Source organism: Oncorhynchus mykiss, chromosome 2, assembly GCF_013265735.2.
Source record: "Oncorhynchus mykiss isolate Arlee chromosome 2, USDA_OmykA_1.1, whole genome shotgun sequence".
Lineage (NCBI taxonomy): Eukaryota > Metazoa > Chordata > Actinopteri > Salmoniformes > Salmonidae > Oncorhynchus > Oncorhynchus mykiss.
Genome location: NC_048566.1, coordinates 66,648,252 through 66,666,822, shown reverse-complemented (window position 1 = coordinate 66,666,822; position 18,571 = coordinate 66,648,252). Strand labels below are relative to the sequence as shown.

Here is an 18,571-nt window from a genome sequence, read left to right as displayed (position 1 = left end):
ACAGAGATTTGTTATTGAAATGTCAAGAACGGTATCAGTAGAGACCATTAGTCCCTGTATCATCCATGTGATTATTTGTGCCAGTGTCTATGTGTATGTGGTTCTGTGTAGCTCAGTTGGTAGAGCATGGGAAGTGCCAGGGTTGTGGGTTCGAGTCCCATGGGGGACCATTATGAAAAAAGTATTCAAATGTATGTACTCGCTACTGTAAATTGCTCTGGATAAGAGTGTCTGCTAAAATGTAAATGTACTGTAATCCCACCTTCAGTCCTACAGAGAAGTGCACCAGGTCCAGATTGTCCAGCTGCAGGTCACTCGGGGACTTGTTTCTCTTGCTCTCTCGCTTCCTTATCATTCCAGTTACAATTGAACAATGTAAGAAGTACTTCACCACTATTGTGTATTTTTGTGTACACTCGGGAAACGAGGGCTGTTGTAAAGACTCAGGGGAATGTCCTAAGGGACATTTTCTTCAGAGGGGAAACACTGTAGACCTAGACTACAGGATCCTCATGCCCAAACAATATGTGGTAGGAAAGGTGTGAGATTACATAGGCAGATGCACTGTGCGATATATGTGATATTGCACAATAGTGTCGATTAAATTTAAAGTTTTTGGTAGTGTAATGCAAATACATTCCGGTATGCAGGTCCTGGAGGACAAACAATGTGACCATGTTGAATCTGCTCAGTATGGTCCGAGGATGCAATTCATATATCAAACAGTAGATTGTGCTCTAGTATCAGCAATGAATGATTTCATGCTAGTCAGTCATCACACTGATTTTTCATGTTTTACAATCATCTTGAGAAGCATACCATTGAACCACAAGTGTATCTACAGTACAAATAGTCAAACTGATAAATGTATCTGTGTGTAGTAAGATGGGAAGTATTCCAATGTAACATGTATTATTTGCGAGGATGTTTGTTTTCTTTAAATCCAAGAGAGCCTTCATAGCGCTTTGAAACTGAAGGTGATTCGAGATCTTTCTAGGGGGTATAACATTAGTGTAAGAGAAAGTTCTGGCAGAAAATCTATAAGAGTACTGAATAAACAATGTATGAAATGACAACAGCTCAAGACTGAAGTCATTCAACATCGTGTTCATGTTTTAATGTTTTAATTATCTTGAAGTCTTTTGAAGATGTACACCTGATCATAAACACTGGGTACATGCAGGCGTGTCAAAGACAAAGGACCAGTGAGTGAAACCCTAACCATGTCCATCCCCATTCTGGACTGATTCAACCCTTAAGCTGTTACATGACTTTACTGATGGACAGGTCAGCTCAGGTCAAATCCCCATGTCTGGATTGGGTGTAGGCCTCAATAACAAACTATAATCAATAAATTAGTGGATACATCCTTTGATTTAGTTTTTATATTACCATGAGCTAATGAGTCACAACAAACAAACAGGTATTTCATAGCTTTACTTTGGTTTAAATAACTTTTTCACATAAAAAAAATAACATTCAATATTACATGAAGATAGATTAACAAGTAGATAGCAAAGGTTTTGGTTGAGCATCATAATCCTAGCAAGAAAAAGTATGTAACACAGACTATGGAAAGCACTGTATGTAATCTGCTGGTGCTTGAGTTCCATTTGTTTTCCTGGTAGGATCAACCCAACCATTAACCCCATCATGGTTTGAACAAAGGGGTGGGTAAAACCCCGGTCCCTGGTTCTATAGGCCCAATGGGGTTTTGGTCGACCCAACATATAAAGTAACATTGGAGCCTTGAGAATTGGTACAACCATGAAGCCAAATAATTAGTCAAAGTAAGTTTAACATAAAATGGCCGTACAAAATATAAATATCAGGTCTGCTCATAAATTGAAGTTACCAAAGATGGACGACCACCAATTACATTACTAAATCCTTTGCTCCTGCAGTGCAACATAATTTTCTCACTCCTCTTCCCGAGTTCCTCTTCTTTCTTACTAAATCCTTTGCTCCTGCAGTGCAACATAATTTTCTCACTCCTCTTCCCTAGTTCCTCTTCTTTCTTTCACCCGCTCTCTTCCCGTTCTCTTTTTTTCACATTCACTTTTGTCCCTTACTACATCCATACTCTCTGGTCTCCCTCCTTCTCTCTCAGGCTGTCTCTCATTGGTCCAGCTCGTTGCTGTCTTGGCTGCAGGGTCTGTAGTGGCGCTGGCAAAACTCCCGGATCCGTGCACATGCCTCCACCATCATCTCCTCTGGTACGGTCACCACGATCCGGAAGTAATTTGGGTACTCAAATGCCTGCAGGGAGAGAAGAGTTGTAAAAGACAGAACAAGGACATTTCTCCACCTTTGGTGGACAAAAAGGATGGATGAGACCATTAGATGGATGGATGGATGGATGGATAGATGTGTGTGATGTTTTACCGTAGCAGGCAGGCAGAAGACGGACTGCTCAGTCACCAGATGCTCAGTGAACTGCACATCATTCTGGAACTCTGGGAAGTGTTCCATCTCAATCCCCACCTATAAATGCCAAGACACACATTAAGTATCCTGGTCTGTTCTATTATCTCCCCACCTACCAACTCCACACCAAGAATTCTGAACACGTGAGACTCACCATGAGGTACATGGCTCCTGCTGGCAGCACAGGGGTCAGCCCAGGAACAGTGGACAGTTCAGAGAAACAGATCTCTGAGTTTGACTGAGAAAGAAGCAGGAAACCAGTCAATAGACAAGTCAGTAGGACAGTCCTACAGACAGATATCCAGATATGTCAATATATTAGACTACTACCATCTGTAAATAAAGTAATTGGGGAAGGTTCAAGGGAGGGGGACTCACCTTGAGGAAACTGATGGTTCTGTAGTAAAACTCCTGGGGCGTGTCGTTCAGGATGCTCTCTATCGCCCCCTGGACAATGGTGCAGGCTCCCAGAATCCTCTGGCTAAGCTTAACCAAACCCTGACGAATCTAAACGCAGAAGAGAAATACATTAGATACATAAGAAGTGATTCAAACCCCAGAGGACATGCACAGACTAATTAAACTGTGTGAATGTTGGTGTAGTGCAGGGAACATCAAGCAGATTCAGACACGGGCCGATCTTTTCTTGAACAGATGGTCAGGGGGACGAAACTAAATTACAAATAATTTGTAGACTGCAAATTGACCGCAAGAAGCCCAAACAGATCTAATATTTGACTAAAATAATAATTTCAAACCTTGCTTACATTTGTGTACAATCACACACACTGAGTATACCAAAAATTACACCTTCCTAATATGGAGTTGCACCCCCTCCCCCCTTTTCCCCTCAGAACATCCTCAATTCGTCTGGGCATGGACTCTACAAGGTGTCAAAAGCACTCCACAGGGATTCTGGCCCATGTCGACTCCAATGCTTCCCACAGTTGTGTCAAGTAGGCGGGATGTCCTTTGGGTGGTGGACCATTCTTGATACACACGGGAAACTGTTGAGCTTGAAAAACCCAGCAGAGTTGCAGTTCTTGACATAAACCGATGCACCTGGCACCTACTATCATACCCCGTTCAAAGTCACTTAAATACTTTGTCCAGCCCATACACTCTCAGAATTCCCACAATCCATGTCTCAATTGTCTCAAGGCTTAAAAATCCTTCTTTAACCTGTCTCCTCCCCTGCATCTACACTGATTGAAGTGGATTTAACAAGTGACATCAATAAGGGATCATAGCTTTCACTTGGATTCACCTGGTCAGTCCATGTCAATGGAAAGAGCAGGTGTTCTTAATGTTTGTATACTCAGTGTATATCTCTCTATGATGTGTGGGAATACTTTGGAACAGATTTCCAAAATTAAAATCACTTGGACCTGACTTGTTGGCGTTTTTTACAGTGTTTTACGTCCAACAATAAAATGTGAATAAAAATAAATAAAGATTTTGCTCAGAAAACCTCTGGGACCACGTAACATCACCCTATCAGTTAGGGAACACTGGTGTAGTGTATTGTATGTGTATAGATAAACTGGACCTTACATATGCAATTAGTGAGAGGCTGAAGGACTTACCTCTTTCCCGAAGATTTGATTCCGGTCATGAATGAGGATCCAGCCCATCCTCCAGCCAGGAACCAACCATCTCTTGGCCAGACCGCCACATGCCAGGATGGGTACATCACTGCTGAGGGACGCCATAGATTGGTACTTGCAACCTGGAAACACCTGATAATGGAGATACAGTAAACGCTCATATCAATACAAAGCACTGTAGAGGACAATGTCAAATCATCAGTGTTAGTTTACACTAAAGGGAAAGTGTTTTTACATAGTGATACATGTATAGTCTATCCACACTATAGAGCAGTACACTCAGGGTTGGGCAAATGTCTTGAAAAATACACCCAGCCACCAAGCAGATTGTGGCCAGTAAAAAAGGAAATGCAACAGATGAGACGGATCCAAGATAAATCTGATTGAAGGCCAGCTTGGGAAGGGAAAATGGTAGAGCTGTGTCGACTAATCAAAAATGTCCTTTTGACACAAAGACCCTGATGTTTAGTGGGACTGACCTTTTTGATTAAAATACCTCTCTGCGAAAAGCAACCAAGGAAAGCAAATTTGGCAGTTTTGTAGATTCAAATAGATCAGAATAGAGGGGAAATCTGTGGCTCAGCACAACTTTCAAAGATGTTCAAAATCTGCCATTTCAGTGTGTTTGAGGCAAACACTTGCAGCCCTCATCTTGATTTTAAATTGGGTAATTCAAAATGTATTAAGCTGTTTTTGAGTATGTAACTGTAATCCAATTACACATTTTTTAAGAAGTTAAATAACTCCAGATGGGCTGGTACAGTAATTGTTAGAAGCTGGCTTTCATTAGAGATGAGGCCTTGACGTCGCGTTTGGGATCCGTCCCGCATCCTATTGGTCAGAGCACAGTGACTGACAGTTCAGAAAAAGCTCATCTTAAACCTCACCTCAGACCTAATTTACAAACAGAGCATTTTTGGCACCACTCTAAACTCTCGTGAGCGATAGGCTTTTTCCACAGAGAGGAGCCCACAGGGGCCCTTAGGGAAAGAGCCTGGTGCTTGCCAAACATTCCCCTCTAACCGTGAGATGGAACTGATGCTGCCCAGACACGTCATGCCTCCACGAAGCCCCTAAACACCCCCCACCCTCTCACCCGCTCTCGTACTATACTACCCTCACATCTGCATTAATCGCAAACACGTGGAAAAAGTGCACAGTTATTCTGAGTTCTTCTGTTGTACTGAGTGAGACATTGGTGGATTCAGAGCTCATGTGATTTATGCACTCAACAACCCCAATCACCCCCCCCCCCCCCTAAAGGATTCACAAATCACCCCAACCACCTCTCTCCATTCTCACAGGGACTAATCATGAAAAACACAGATTTCTTGTAAATCTCATCAAGCAATACTGCAAAAATACTGTTCTCCTATTAAACACATCTTAAAACACCTTACAGAATGTCAATTTAAAAAAGATATGCTGTTTAACACCCAACAATGGTAAAAACAAATTCCAATACCTTAAATTATCCCCATAAAATCTTAAAACAACTCTCGGAAATTACTAAACTAATTCCAACCCTCAAAGCAGAGCAGAGGAGTGCCTACTGACAATTTTGAGGTGGTACACCTGCTGCTTTACGAGGTATCTCTACCTGAAAATACATGATCTAAGTGATTGATAGTTGGTATTCAGCAGGCATAAAAGTATGCCTTATTTACTTTGAAGAACTACAATACAGTGATTTTGTCAGCAGCAGCTCTATAGAGATGAGATGATGACTTGGAATTAAATTATAAAGTTATCAGATAAAACAAATGTAATATACAAATCAACTGAAATATTTGATTAAAGTAATGTGAATAAATGATGGTTTATATGTGATAAGCATCATGGAACTTTGATTCACTGTTTTATTCTGTGTTGTTACAGCATTCAACCCACATAGTGCTTTTAATGTTTAAAGAAGTAATTGAAACCGAAATTATTATTTTTTTTAAACGAAACCGAACCGTCCTCAAAAAGCACTAATCCCTCAGCACTACTACAGTATTACCTCTGTGGCTCATCCTTCACTTGCCCTGGCTGACCTAACCCCAGCACTGTTGCCCTGCCACTGCCAGCCCTGCATTCAGCCTGTGACACCCCTAATCCCCCCAGTGCTGATGTGGACGTGTCAGGCAGGTCTCCTCGGATACCCAGCAGAGCTGAGCCAGGGAAAACCTCCCTGTTACAGAATGTTAAAGAATGTGCCTCGCTGGTAATATGTATTACATGAGGGCCAGTGGCCAGCACGTAGGCCATACCCCAGAACTAGAAGCCTCCTCCTGGATGATTGACCTGGCTATTACTGTACTCCACCACACCTCCATAGACCACCATAACCCAATCCACCCTGTGTTAGACCCTAGTAAGCTCAATATCTCCTCAATGCCAGAAGACAATACATTATCCTCTCCTTTTATGCAGCAGACACAATGGCAGTTCTCTATTAGTCTGTATGAGTGTTTGTCTGTGTTGTGTTTGTTTCTGAGAAGGCTTCTGTGTGTGTCTTGAACTCACCATGTCACCATAGATCTCATCAGCCAGGATTGGGATGCAATTTTTGGAGGCAACTAGACAAGAGAATAGACACAGTCACACTTGTTTTAGAATAAATCCTTATATTTTGCTACAGTGAGAGGGAACACTGTGGCTCAGGGGGTGAATGAACAGAGCTCACCAGAGAGGACATTCTTTAGGTGCTCTTTACTGTAGACAGAGCCGCAAGGGTTGGAAGGATTGTTGATGATCAGGCAGGTTGTCCTGTCATCGATCAGGCTTTCCATGTGCTGAAGATCGACCTCCCAAGACTTCTCTGGCTGCAAGGACAGACAAAGCCACTATGAGGCAGAGAGCAGGCACATGCACTTGAAAACACACAAACCTATCTGCAGATTCTGCACTGCCCTAACTATCTCAACTGACCTTTGATCTCTTAGTTCCCTCATTACACATACCTCTGTCTCGGGCGGTGGCAGGTAGCAGAGGCCCATGACTAGACATAAAACGCTAATGACGGAAGCTAGGACTGCACCCTGAGACGAGTAGTATGACTATAAACTCATTTGGTTTGAGAGTTGGTTGGTTTAATGGGAGCTCTGTAAGGTGGCTCAGCAGCAGCTCTTTACATTGTGTGCAGTTGTCATGTAAACACAATGACCTCAAGAGTCACGACATACAACTGTGTCCCAGAGTGACCTGAATTCAGTTTATAAATGTTGTTCATATTTGTTATGGATGTAATTAAATTCAAAATGATATGCAGCTCCAAGTATTTATGTATTTGTATGTATGTGGTTTGTGTGTGTGTGTGTGTGTGTGTGTGTGTGTGTGTGTGTGTGTGTGTGTGTGTGTGTGTGTGTGTGTGTGTGTGTGTGTGTGTGTGTGTGTGTGTGTGTGTGTGTAAGCCTAAAGTAAAGAAAGTATCCAATGTGATTTATAAGTGCCAGATTTGCAGTGAGGAAGAACTCACTGGTGAAGAACTCTCTTTCGCTTTCAACAATATATTTTGACCCGCCCTTGCTCTCTCCCTCTCTCTTTCTCTTCACAAAAAAAATCTATATCAACCCGCTTTTTCTTTGTTTGCTTTATTTTCCCTCTATTTTGTTCTTTCTCCCTCTATTTTTGTCACTCCTCCTCCCATTTGAATCCCTCCCCTCTCCCTCCAGTACTCACCAGCAGGTTGTACAGTTTGACCTGGATGCCCAGAGACACAGCCAAAGTCTTGTAGAGGGAGAATCCAGGGCAGGGGATTAGGATGTTGTCTCCAGGGTTACACAGCACCGTGATGGCCAGATCTATAGCCTGGCTGCAGCCACTGGTCAGAACCACATCCTGCAAGGAAGATAACAAGAGATTTTTAGAGGTCTGTATGTCCTCTAGTTCTGGGGAAAAGTTACAGTAGGGAGACAGAAGTGAATATATGGTGAAGAAAAATAAAGTTTAAACGAGGAAAAGCAGATAAAGGATGAGTCAGGTAAACGCACCTCTGCCTCCAAGGGGGCCTCGGGGCAACTGTAGAAGTTTGCCACCACATCTCTGCTCTTCTGATAACCTGTCGATGAGTAGAAGACAACAGCTAATATTTTGTATTGTATACTGTATTCAGTAGTCTGCTGGGACAAAGGGAGATTTCGCATGCATACGTCATTAGAGCTACAATCATCATCAATCACTGCGGGGAACCTATTCAGTTCATCTGCAGACAGGTAAATGTCCCTATTTCACCTAGCTCTCTTAACTTCCCTGACCGAAATTCCATTAATAACATCCAACCTCTCAACCCCTTGCAAGTCACCCAACTCCCCTTTTAGCTGTGCCTCATCTCATATCTTCTCAATTACCATGTAATTTTCTTTACAAAAAAATTATAATTTTACAACATCTCACTCTATCCTTAGTTTTTTGCACTTGACAAGCTTTTTGAAGTGTTGGTGCTGTGATAAAGGGTTTGCATGAGTCTTACCAACAGACGGAGCATAGCCGTTGTATTTGTTTGAGTCAATGGCATCCTTCAAGGCCTGGGTAACTTTTTCATCGGTAGGCAGGTTCCCGAACACTGTAGGGTCCCCTGATGGTGTGACAGGAAGACAAAGGAGTACATAAGAAACATAATTCTGGACAACTGCACATCACAAGTGAACACACGGAGTATATGCAAATAAGATAGTGGTGTAGCATCTCACCAATGGATAGAGCAATCATGGGCTTCTCGGGGTTGGGTGTGAGCTTCATCCCGTCCACAATGGCACGGATGGGATTCAATGTGTTGATTGACATCTCTGAGGGCCGGATGTTCCATCTCTGCCTGCGGCTCTTCTGCTTGGATTTATAAACACTGCCTTTCACAGTCTTATGTTGGATACCATTCCCATTAAGACCTTTTCCATTGACGCCATTGAGAGAATTATTCTCATTGACACCATTCCCATTCATTTTGACCACATAGGAATTGTCCTCCATGTTGCAACTGCAGCTCCAGATGGAGGTGATAGGAAGAAAAGTCAAATTGGGAGAAAAGGATAGGGAAAACAAATAGATTTCGATGAATAATTCCTGCATTGCATTTTTTTTTTTAAATATCATACAAATAAAATACTATACTATTCTAATATTATGAATGAATATACAAATAATACATTGGAAAACTGCAAATAAACTTGTTGGATAATTAAACATCAGTGCAGAGAAGTAGGCTAGCCCAGATGTTCAATTACCCATGTAAATTCAACAGGTGCCATGTCTATAAAATCCAGATTGAACTCAAACGCGCTGCGCTTACTGTTCTGAAATTAAATGAAGATATGCGCGCAGTTGAACATTAAGGTGGCCTAATGAAGAGCCATCTACTGATCGGACTTGGACAAGTCTATCAATGGCTATCTTATCACAAGCCAGTATAAATACATGCATTGTAAAATCCATACGCTAAGAAGTAAAACACATTTACATCACGCAAGAACAATAAATTATCAACCTAATTAACGTAAATGTAACCTAATAAAATCTAATCATTTAATCAACTCGTTGAGTTATCCCAAAAATATGAGAAACATAAGAAAATTGAAATAAGACAAAAACAACAAATATTCTGAAACGACAGTGCCTTTAGGCATCTCTTTTAAATAAGGTAATATTTGTTTCTGCATGCGTAATAATAAACATGCGAGCTATACCTTAAATAATTGGTCATAATACATTTGACCCGTAGAGGATTTAAAATTTCCTGTTAATACATTTGATATTTACTTGCAAAGGGTAGTTAAATGCGTAATCATACATTTAAATGACAAAATAATGTTTAAATACCTTTACAATCTCAAAATAATTTCACACTCCAAATGAAGGAATTCAGGCAAAATACTCTATATGTACTTAAGTCTGTTATAAACCAGCTTTATAGCAAGCCCCCGAAAATGGGTGTTGAACCCTGCCCATCACTTCATTGGTGGAGACTGAGTGTTGTGCCATACACGCCTGTTACACCATTCCCAAAAATGTGAAACACCTCAAGGTTTGGGTTTAACTGTATCATTTAACTCTTTCCAAAGGATATATACGAGACTCGTGACAGGAGACCCCATGTGCTGTCCTCGTCCGCAACGCGCACATTTTCATGAATGGGACATCTTTTTTTTCTAAAGAAGCATCAATCAGTTTCGATGAATCAAAGTATTTGATTTCAGCCTCTAACAACTGAGCTCTCAAAAACGCGTTGAGGCTCAGTCATCTTGAGTGCAGTTTAGGATTAGCATGATTTTTTCCATTGTAAAAAAAAAAACAATGTAAAAATGGGGGTAAGTAAGCTAATAGACCCGAATCTATGGAACAGCTACACCTTGCTTACACGATGGTCTCTCTAGAACTGGTTTTGACAGTGGTGTTTCAATGCTCCATGCATTGGGTTATTTTGCAATCCAGTTTCTGAAGTGAATTATGATTTCTGGCAAATTACCCAAATGACCACAGCATGTACTGTATGTATACAGGAGTACAAGTAAGCTAAATAGGTATATACAGTCAAATACAGATAAGTAGAATATGATACAGTGCAATTGCTTCATGTGTGGAAAATAAAACTTCAATTTATACACTTTTTAAATTCACACTTGACCATTTTTATTTAAAACAGTAATGTAACAGGTAGCCTACAGCATAACTGTTGTTGTTTTTTGCTTCACTCGGGTTGATTACCCTCGTGATGGGTAAATCAGTGAACTGGGACTGAACGATTCGTGGTGCAATATTGATAAAGAGAGAGCTGTGTCCTGAAACATTTACAGAGGAATGTACTTTCTCTCAAGATAAATAAATACGAATCCTAGTAAGAACATTTTGCAGTAGTCCAAAACACACAAAACTCCCCTGGAACTTTGTACCCCACCATCCCCTTATCATCTGGCTAAGGACCCTTTGCCCCGTGCACCAGCCAGTGTGATGGGGTTGAGTCAGTGAAGGACCCTGTCATTCTCCATACCTATGTTGACCAGGTTCCTGTCCACCTTCTACATACACAACATTCTGAATAAATAAAACATTTACCTTGAAACACATACCCTAAATCGATGTCCTCACCTGACCTACCCCAAAATGATTATGGACTAACAGTACTTTCCCCTCTAAAGGGAGTGTGTCAACACAAATGCATAGGGGGTATGCACTGACAGTTTGATGACCCTTAACATGTCACTCACATCACAGCCAGGAATGATTCACAGCTCTCCATCTGTTGTCGGGCGATTCCACACCAGCTGGAGCGGAACATATTTTTTGGTATCGCAGATTGTTCTGACAATTCTCACATAGAAACTTCATTGAGAGGAAGGATGTTTGAAATGCTTTTTACAGTTTTATCACAAACCATTTTTTAGAAAATCATAATGAAAGTGGCCATTTTAGGCCCTTTTTAGACCTATGCATGCCTCCTGTAAGACGTTATGATCTGTGAACACTAAGTGATACAGAAAACATTGGTGTCATTACACTCCTTATTATGTGCTCTAAAATATGGAGTATGTCTTGATTCTGACATTTTTCACATTCATTTATTCAACATTAAATATGTTCATAGATCAAAATAACCCTTTTGATGTTGTTAATTTTAAGACATTGTTTGGAACAGTACATCACATTTCCAGAGTGGACTCTGCTAACTCTGAAGGTGGGAAAAATGTTATGAGCACCACCAACACAGTGAATGGGAAAATGGATTCAAAGCGAACTCCCTCTGCTGGTGACTTGCTGAATGTGCAATCCTAAAAGAGGGCTGTGATTGGTTAATGACCTATAATGTCAATTTCTATGTATAAATGGGTCATATCATTAAAAGTACTGGAGAGAAATTGTAGATGTTTGAAGAGTATAATTGTTACAAACAATGTCTAAAAATAAACTACACTAAAACAAAAATATAAACACACCATGTATACTGTTTGTCCCATGTTTCATGAGCTAAAATAAGAGAGCCAAGAAATTGTTTTTTTTTTCTGTCTGTAATAAAGCCCTTTTGTGGGGGAAAAGCTCATTCTGATTGGCTGGGCCTGGCTCCCCAGTGGGTTGGCCTGGCTCCCAAGTGGGTGAGCCTATGCCCTCCAGGCCTATCCGTGGGGGCACCCCTGCCCAGTCGTGTGAAATCCATAGATTAGGGCCTAATTGATTTATTTCAATTGACTGATTTCCATATATGAACTGTAACTCAGGAAAACCTATTAAATGTTGCATGTTGCATTTATATTTTTGTTCAGAATAAATAAAAAGGGTCGTTTTGAGGTATTAATATTGATATTTTTTTATGTTGAATAAATGTATGTGTATTTCAGAATCTAGACATACTCCATATTTGAGAAAACATTATACGGAGTATAATGACATCAATAAATTGTCTGTCATGCATGGCTCACAGATCATAGGGCCTTACAGAAGGCTTACAGTACCAGTCAAAAGTTTGGATTCTTCAATGTAGCCACCCATTGCCTTGATGACAGCTTTGCACACTCTTGGCATTCTCTCAACCAGCTTCATGAGGAATGAGGAGGTCCCACATATGCTGAGCACTTGTTGGCTGCTTTTCCTTCACTCTGCGGTCCAACATATCCCAAACCATCTCAATTGAGTTGAGGTCGGGTGATTGTGGAGGCCAGGTCATCTGACGCAGCACTCCATCACTATCCTTCTTGGTCAAATAGCCCTTACACAGCCTGGAGGTGTTTTGGGTCATTGTCCTGTTGAAAAACAAATGACAGTCCTACTAAGCGCAAACCAGATGGGATGGCGTATTGCTGCAGAATGCTGTAGTAGCCATGTTGGTTAAATGTGCCTTGAATTCTGAATAAATCACTGACAGTGTCACCAGAAAAGCACCCCCACACCATCACACTCCCTCCTACATGCTTCACGGTGGGAACCACACATGCGTAAATCATCCATTCACCTACTCTGCGTCTCACAAAGACACCGGGTTTGGAACCAAAAATTGCAAATTTGGACTCATCAGACCAAAGGACAGATTTCCACCGGTCTAATGTCTATTTGTAAATAAAGAGATCTTCTGTTGAATCTGACAATTAATCTTGATGGTTGTACAGTCGTCTCAAATAAAACTGTGAAGGACCTCGGCGTTACTCTGGACCCTGATCTCTCTTTTGACAAACATATCAAGACTGTTTTAAGGACCCCTCCTGTCTCAGCCTCCACTATTTATGCTGCAGTAGTTTATGTGTCGGGGGGCTAGGGTCAGTCTGTTATATCTGGAGTATTTCTCCCATCTTATCCGGTGTCCTGTGTGAATTTAAGTATGCTCTCTCTAATTCTCTCTTTTTCTCTCTTCCTTTCTCAAATTCTCTTTCTTTCTCTCTCTCGGAGGACCTGAGCCCTAGGACCATGCCTCAGGACTACCTGGCATGATGACTCCTTGCTGTCCCCAGTCCACCTGGCCGTGCTGCTGCTCCAGTTTCAACTGTTCTGCCTGCGGCTATGGAACCCTGACCTGTTCACCGGACGTGCTACCTGTCCCAGACCTGCTGTTTTCAACTCTCTAGAGACAGCAGGAGCGGTAGAGATACTCTGAATGATCGGCTATGAAAAGCCAACTGACATTTACTCCTGAGGTGCTGACCTGTTGCACCCTCGACAACCACAGTGATTATTATTATTTGACCCTGCTGGCCATCTATGAACATTTGAACATCTTTGCCATGTTCTGTTATAATCTCCACCCGGCACAGCCAGAAGAGGACTGGCCACCCCTCATAGCCTGGTTCCTCTCTAGGTTTCTTCCTAGGTTCTTGCCTTTCTAGGGAGTTTTTCCTAGCCACCGTGCTTCTACACCTACATTGCTTGCTGTTTGGTGTTTTTAGGCTGGGTTTCTGTACAGCACTTTGTGACATAAGCTGATATAAGAAGGGCTTTATAAATACATTTGATTGATTGATATTTCTCATGTTTCTTGGCCCAAGCAAGTCTCTTCTTATTATTGGTGTCCTTTAGTAGTAGTTTCCTTGCAGCAATTTGACCATGAAGGCAGGATTCACGCAGTCTCCTCTGAACAGTTGATGATGAGATGGAGCCGTTACTTGAACTCTGTGAAGAATTTATTTGGGATGCAATTTCTGAGGCTGGTAACTCGAATTAACTTATCCTCTGCAGCAGAGGTAACTCTGGGTCTTCCTTTCCTGTGGCGGTCTTCATGAGAGCCAGCTTCATCATAGCGCTTGATGGTTTTGCAACTGCACTTGAAGAAATGTTCAAAGTTCTTTAAAATGTTCTGTATTGACTTGGTCTATTACCAAATAGGGCTCTCTTCTGTATACCACACCTACCTTGTCACAACACAACTGATTGGCTCAAATGCACGAAGAAGGAAAGAAATTCCACAAATGAACTTTTAACAAGGCACATCTGTTAATTGAAATGCATTCCAGATGACTACCTCATGAAGATGGTTGAGAGTATGCCAAGAGGGTGCAAAGCTGACATCAAGGCAAAGGGTGGCTACTTTGAGGAATCTCAAATATAAAATATACTTTGATTAGTTTAACACTTTTTTGGTTACTACATGATTCCATATGTGTAATTTTATAGTTTTGATGTATTCACTATTATTCTACAATTTAGAAAATATCCAAAATATTGAAAAACCATTGAATGATCAGTTGTGTCCAAACTTTTGATTGGTACTGCAGGTCTAACAATGGGACTGAAATGGTCAATTTCATCATGATTTTCTCAAAAATGGTTTGTGATACAAATGTAAAAAAACATGTTAAACATCCTTCCTCCCACTTAAGTTCCTATGTGAGAATTGCCAGAACAATCTGACTGAGATACCAAAAATATGTTCCGCTCCCGCTGGCATGGAATCACCCTGTTGCATGGTGCTAACTCATTGATGTACCCAATTTCCAATAAAGTGATTGTCATTGATTGGTCATCGAAAAAGAGGTTCACAATGATTGGTCAGAAGATTTAGCAGTCCACTCAGAAGCTCTGGGTCACGCCATCAAACAGACACCTCTTTGCCTCAACATAACCCTGCATGAAATACAACCATTCCTGAGGTGACACTCATTATTGTGTAAGAATCTAGGTCAGTAAGAATCTGGAGTGTGTATTGTGGTATGTAAAGGGTTATTATACCACACCGGGTTAAATTGGGCCTATTGAAAACTGTTACTGAAATGTAATCTGAATTCGGATGCTCAATAATTAGTTCCAAACTGCCTCAGCAAGCAGCACAAGAACTGTTAGTCGGGAGCTTTATGAAATGGTGTTTCAGATAAAATAAAATTGCATTGGTCACATATACATATTTAGCAGATGTTATTGCGTGTGTAGCAAAATGATTGTGTTCCTAGCTCAAACAGTGCAGTAGTATCTAACAATTCACAACAATGCACACAAATCTAAAATTAAAGAATGGAATTAAAACATATATAAATATTAGGACAAGCAATGTCTGAGTGGCATTGACTAAAATACAGTAGAATAGAATACAGGTTATACACATGAAATGAGTAAAACATTTTACCGTAAGGATCAACGCTGGAGACGAGAAGCATGTACAGGGAGTGAACATTTAATGAAAAACGGACATGAAACAGAACAGGAACAGAGTATGGACAGGGGAAAAATAACGACATCAGTACTGACACAGGGAACAAAGTGAGGAGCAGACAGATATAGAGGGGGTAATCAACAAAGTAATGGAGTCTAGGTGAGTCCCATATTGAGCAGCTGCGCATTATGATGGTGACAGGTGTGCGTAATGAAGGGAAGCCTGGCGCCCCTGAGCGCCAGAGAGGGAGAGCAGAAGCAGGCGTGACAATTACAGTGACTAGTGTTCTATTATTAAAGTGACCAGTGATTCCATGTCTATGTATATGGGGCAGAAGCCTCTAAGGTGCAGGGTTGAGTAACCGGGTGGTAGCCGACTAGTGATGGCTATTTAACAGTCTGATGACCTTGAGATTGAAAAATAACTTCTGTCTCTCGGTCACAGATTTGATGCACCTGTACTGACCTCGACTTCTGGATGATAGCGGGGTGAATAGGCCGTGGCTCGGGTGGTTGATGTCCTTGATGATATTTTTGGCCTTCCTGTGACATCGGGTGGTGCAGGTATCCTGGAGGGCAGGCAGTGTGCCCGTGGTGATGCGTTGGGCAGGCTGCACCACCCTCTGGAGAGCTCTGCGGTTGAGGGCGGTGCAGTTGCCATACCAGGCAGTGGTACAGTCTGACAGGATGCTCTCAATTGTGCATCTGAAAGGTTTGTGATGGTCTTATGGGCCAAGTCAAATTTATTCAGCCTCCTGAGGTTGAAGAGGTGCTGTTGCGCCTTCTTCACCACACTGTCTGTGTGGGTGGACCATTTCAGATTGTCAGTGATGCCTACTACTGTTGTGTCGTCTGCAAGCTTGGTGATTGAGTTGGACGCTTGCGTGGCCATGCAGTCATGGGTGAACAGGGAGTACAGGAGGGGGCTGAACACGCACCATTGTGGGGCTCCTGTGTTGAGGATCAGCAAAGTTGAGGTGTTGGTTCCTACCTTCACCACCTGTGGGTGGGGTTCAGACCCAGGGCCCCGAGCTCAATGATGAGCTTGGAGGGTACTATTGTGTTGAAGGCTGAGCTATAGTCAATGAACAGCATTCTTACATAGGTATTCCTCTTGTCCAGATGGGATAGAGCAGTGTGCACAATGGTGATTGCATCGTCTGTGGATCTATTGGGGCGGTAAGCAAATTGAGGTGGGTCTTGGGTGTCGGTAAGGTTAAGGTGATATGATCCCAAACTAGCCTCTCAAAGCACTTCATGATGACAGAAGTGAGTGCTATGGAGCGATATTCATTGAGTTCAGTTAACTTTGCTTTCTTGGGTACAGGAACAATGGTGGACATCTTGAAGCAAGTGGGGACAGCAGACTGGGACAGGGAGAGATTGAATATGTCCGTAAACACTCCAGTCAGCTGGTCTGCGTATGTTCTGAGGATGCGGCTAGGGATGCCATCTTGGCTGGCAGCCTTGCGAGGGTTAACATGCTTAAATGTCTTACTCATGTCGGCCACAGAGAACGAGAGCCAGTCCTTGGGAGCGGGCTGCATCGGTGGCACTGTGTTATCCTTAAAGTGGGCGAAGAAGGTGTTTAGCTTATCCGGGAGCAAGACGTTGGTGGCTGGTTTTCCCTTTGTAATCCGTGATTGTCTGTAGACCCTGCCACATACGTCTCATGTCTGAGCCATTGAATTGCGACTCCACTGTCTCTGTACTGACGTTTTGCCTGTTTGATTGCCTTACGGATGGAATAACTACACTGTTTGTATTCAACCATATATCTTGTCACCTTGCCAAGATTAAACACAGCGGTTCGCGCATTCAGTTTTGTGTGAATGCTGCCATCTATCCACGGTTTCTGGTTTGGGTAGTTTCTAATAGTCACGGTGGGAACAACATCCCCTATACACTTCCTGATGAACTCAGTCACCGTGTCCGTGTATACGTCAATGTTATTCTCAGAGGCTACCCGGGACATATCCCAGTCCTCATGATCAAAACAATCTTGAAGCATGGATTCCACGCTGATCCGCAACACTGGAGCTCCCAAGGGGTGCGTGCTCAGTCCCCTCCTGTACTCCCTGTTCACTCACGACTGCATGGCCAGGCATGACTCCAAAACCATCATTAAGTTTGCAGACGACACAACAGTGGTAGGCCTGATCGCAGACAACGACGAGACAGCCTATAGGGAGGAGGTCAGAGACCTGGCCGTGTGGTGCCAGAATAACAACCTATCCCTCAATTTAGCCAAGACTAAGGAGATGATTGTGGACTACAGGAAAAGGAGGACTGAGCACGCCCCCATTCTCATTGACGGGGCTGTAGTGGAGCAAGTTGAGAGCTTCAAGTTCCTCAGGGTCCACATCAACAACAAACTAGAATGGTCCAAAACACCAAGACAGTCGTGAATAGGGCACGACAAAGCCTATTCCCCCTCAGGGAACTAAAAAGATTTGGCATGGGTCCTGAGATCCTCAAAAGGTTCTACAGCTGCAACATCGATAGAATCCTGACTGGTTGCACCACTGCCTGGTACGACAACTGCTCTGCCTCTGACCGCAAGGCACTACAGAGGGTAGTGCGTACAGCCCAGTACATCACCGGGGATAAGCTGCCTGCCATCCAGGACCTCTACACCAGGTGGTGTCAGAGGAAGGCCCTAAAAATTGTCAAAGACCCAGTCATAGTCACAGCCCAGTCATAGACTGTTCTCTCTGCTACCGCAGGTCAAGCAATACCGGAGCGCCAAGTTTAGGTCCAAGAGGCTTCTAAATAGCTTCTACCCCAAAGCCATAAGACTCCTGAACATCTGTCATAACTCTCCTGTGACGATCTGAAGGATCAGGTTACAGTGGGTTTGCTCTACAGCGTGCTCTCTAGTGTTCGAGCTTGAAATGTAAACTGTGGAACACAGAGCAACCTTTGGACATCAAAAGTTTGAATAATTAAACAATATTTATATTATTGAGAATGAGCCCAGACATCACATTAGGCATCAT

At 42.4% G+C, this 18,571-nt stretch overlaps 1 protein-coding gene across 2 annotated transcripts; it reads right to left on the bottom strand.

The window, feature by feature from the left end:
• Nucleotides 1-1,212: 1,212 nt before the first annotated feature.
• Nucleotides 1,213-9,979, bottom strand: LOC110494358 (tyrosine aminotransferase-like). 2 transcript variants are annotated; one of them, XM_036953806.1, is made up of 12 exons: nt 9,831-9,895; nt 8,708-8,997; nt 8,488-8,592; nt 8,009-8,076; nt 7,698-7,856; nt 6,703-6,841; nt 6,543-6,595; nt 4,014-4,166; nt 2,806-2,934; nt 2,582-2,665; nt 2,386-2,484; nt 1,213-2,259 (listed from the first exon to the last, which is right to left on the bottom strand). In XM_036953806.1, the coding sequence occupies exons 2-12, from the start codon at nt 8,982-8,984 to the stop codon at nt 2,119-2,121; spliced, it is 1,407 nt and encodes a 468-aa protein (XP_036809701.1). In that variant the 5' UTR covers nt 8,985-8,997; nt 9,831-9,895; the 3' UTR covers nt 1,213-2,118. The 2 variants fall into 2 exon arrangements, with proteins under 2 accessions (XP_036809701.1, XP_036809695.1); XM_036953800.1 differs by having other exon boundaries at nt 1,375-2,259; nt 8,708-8,991; nt 9,831-9,979.
• Nucleotides 9,980-18,571: the final 8,592 nt, after the last annotated feature.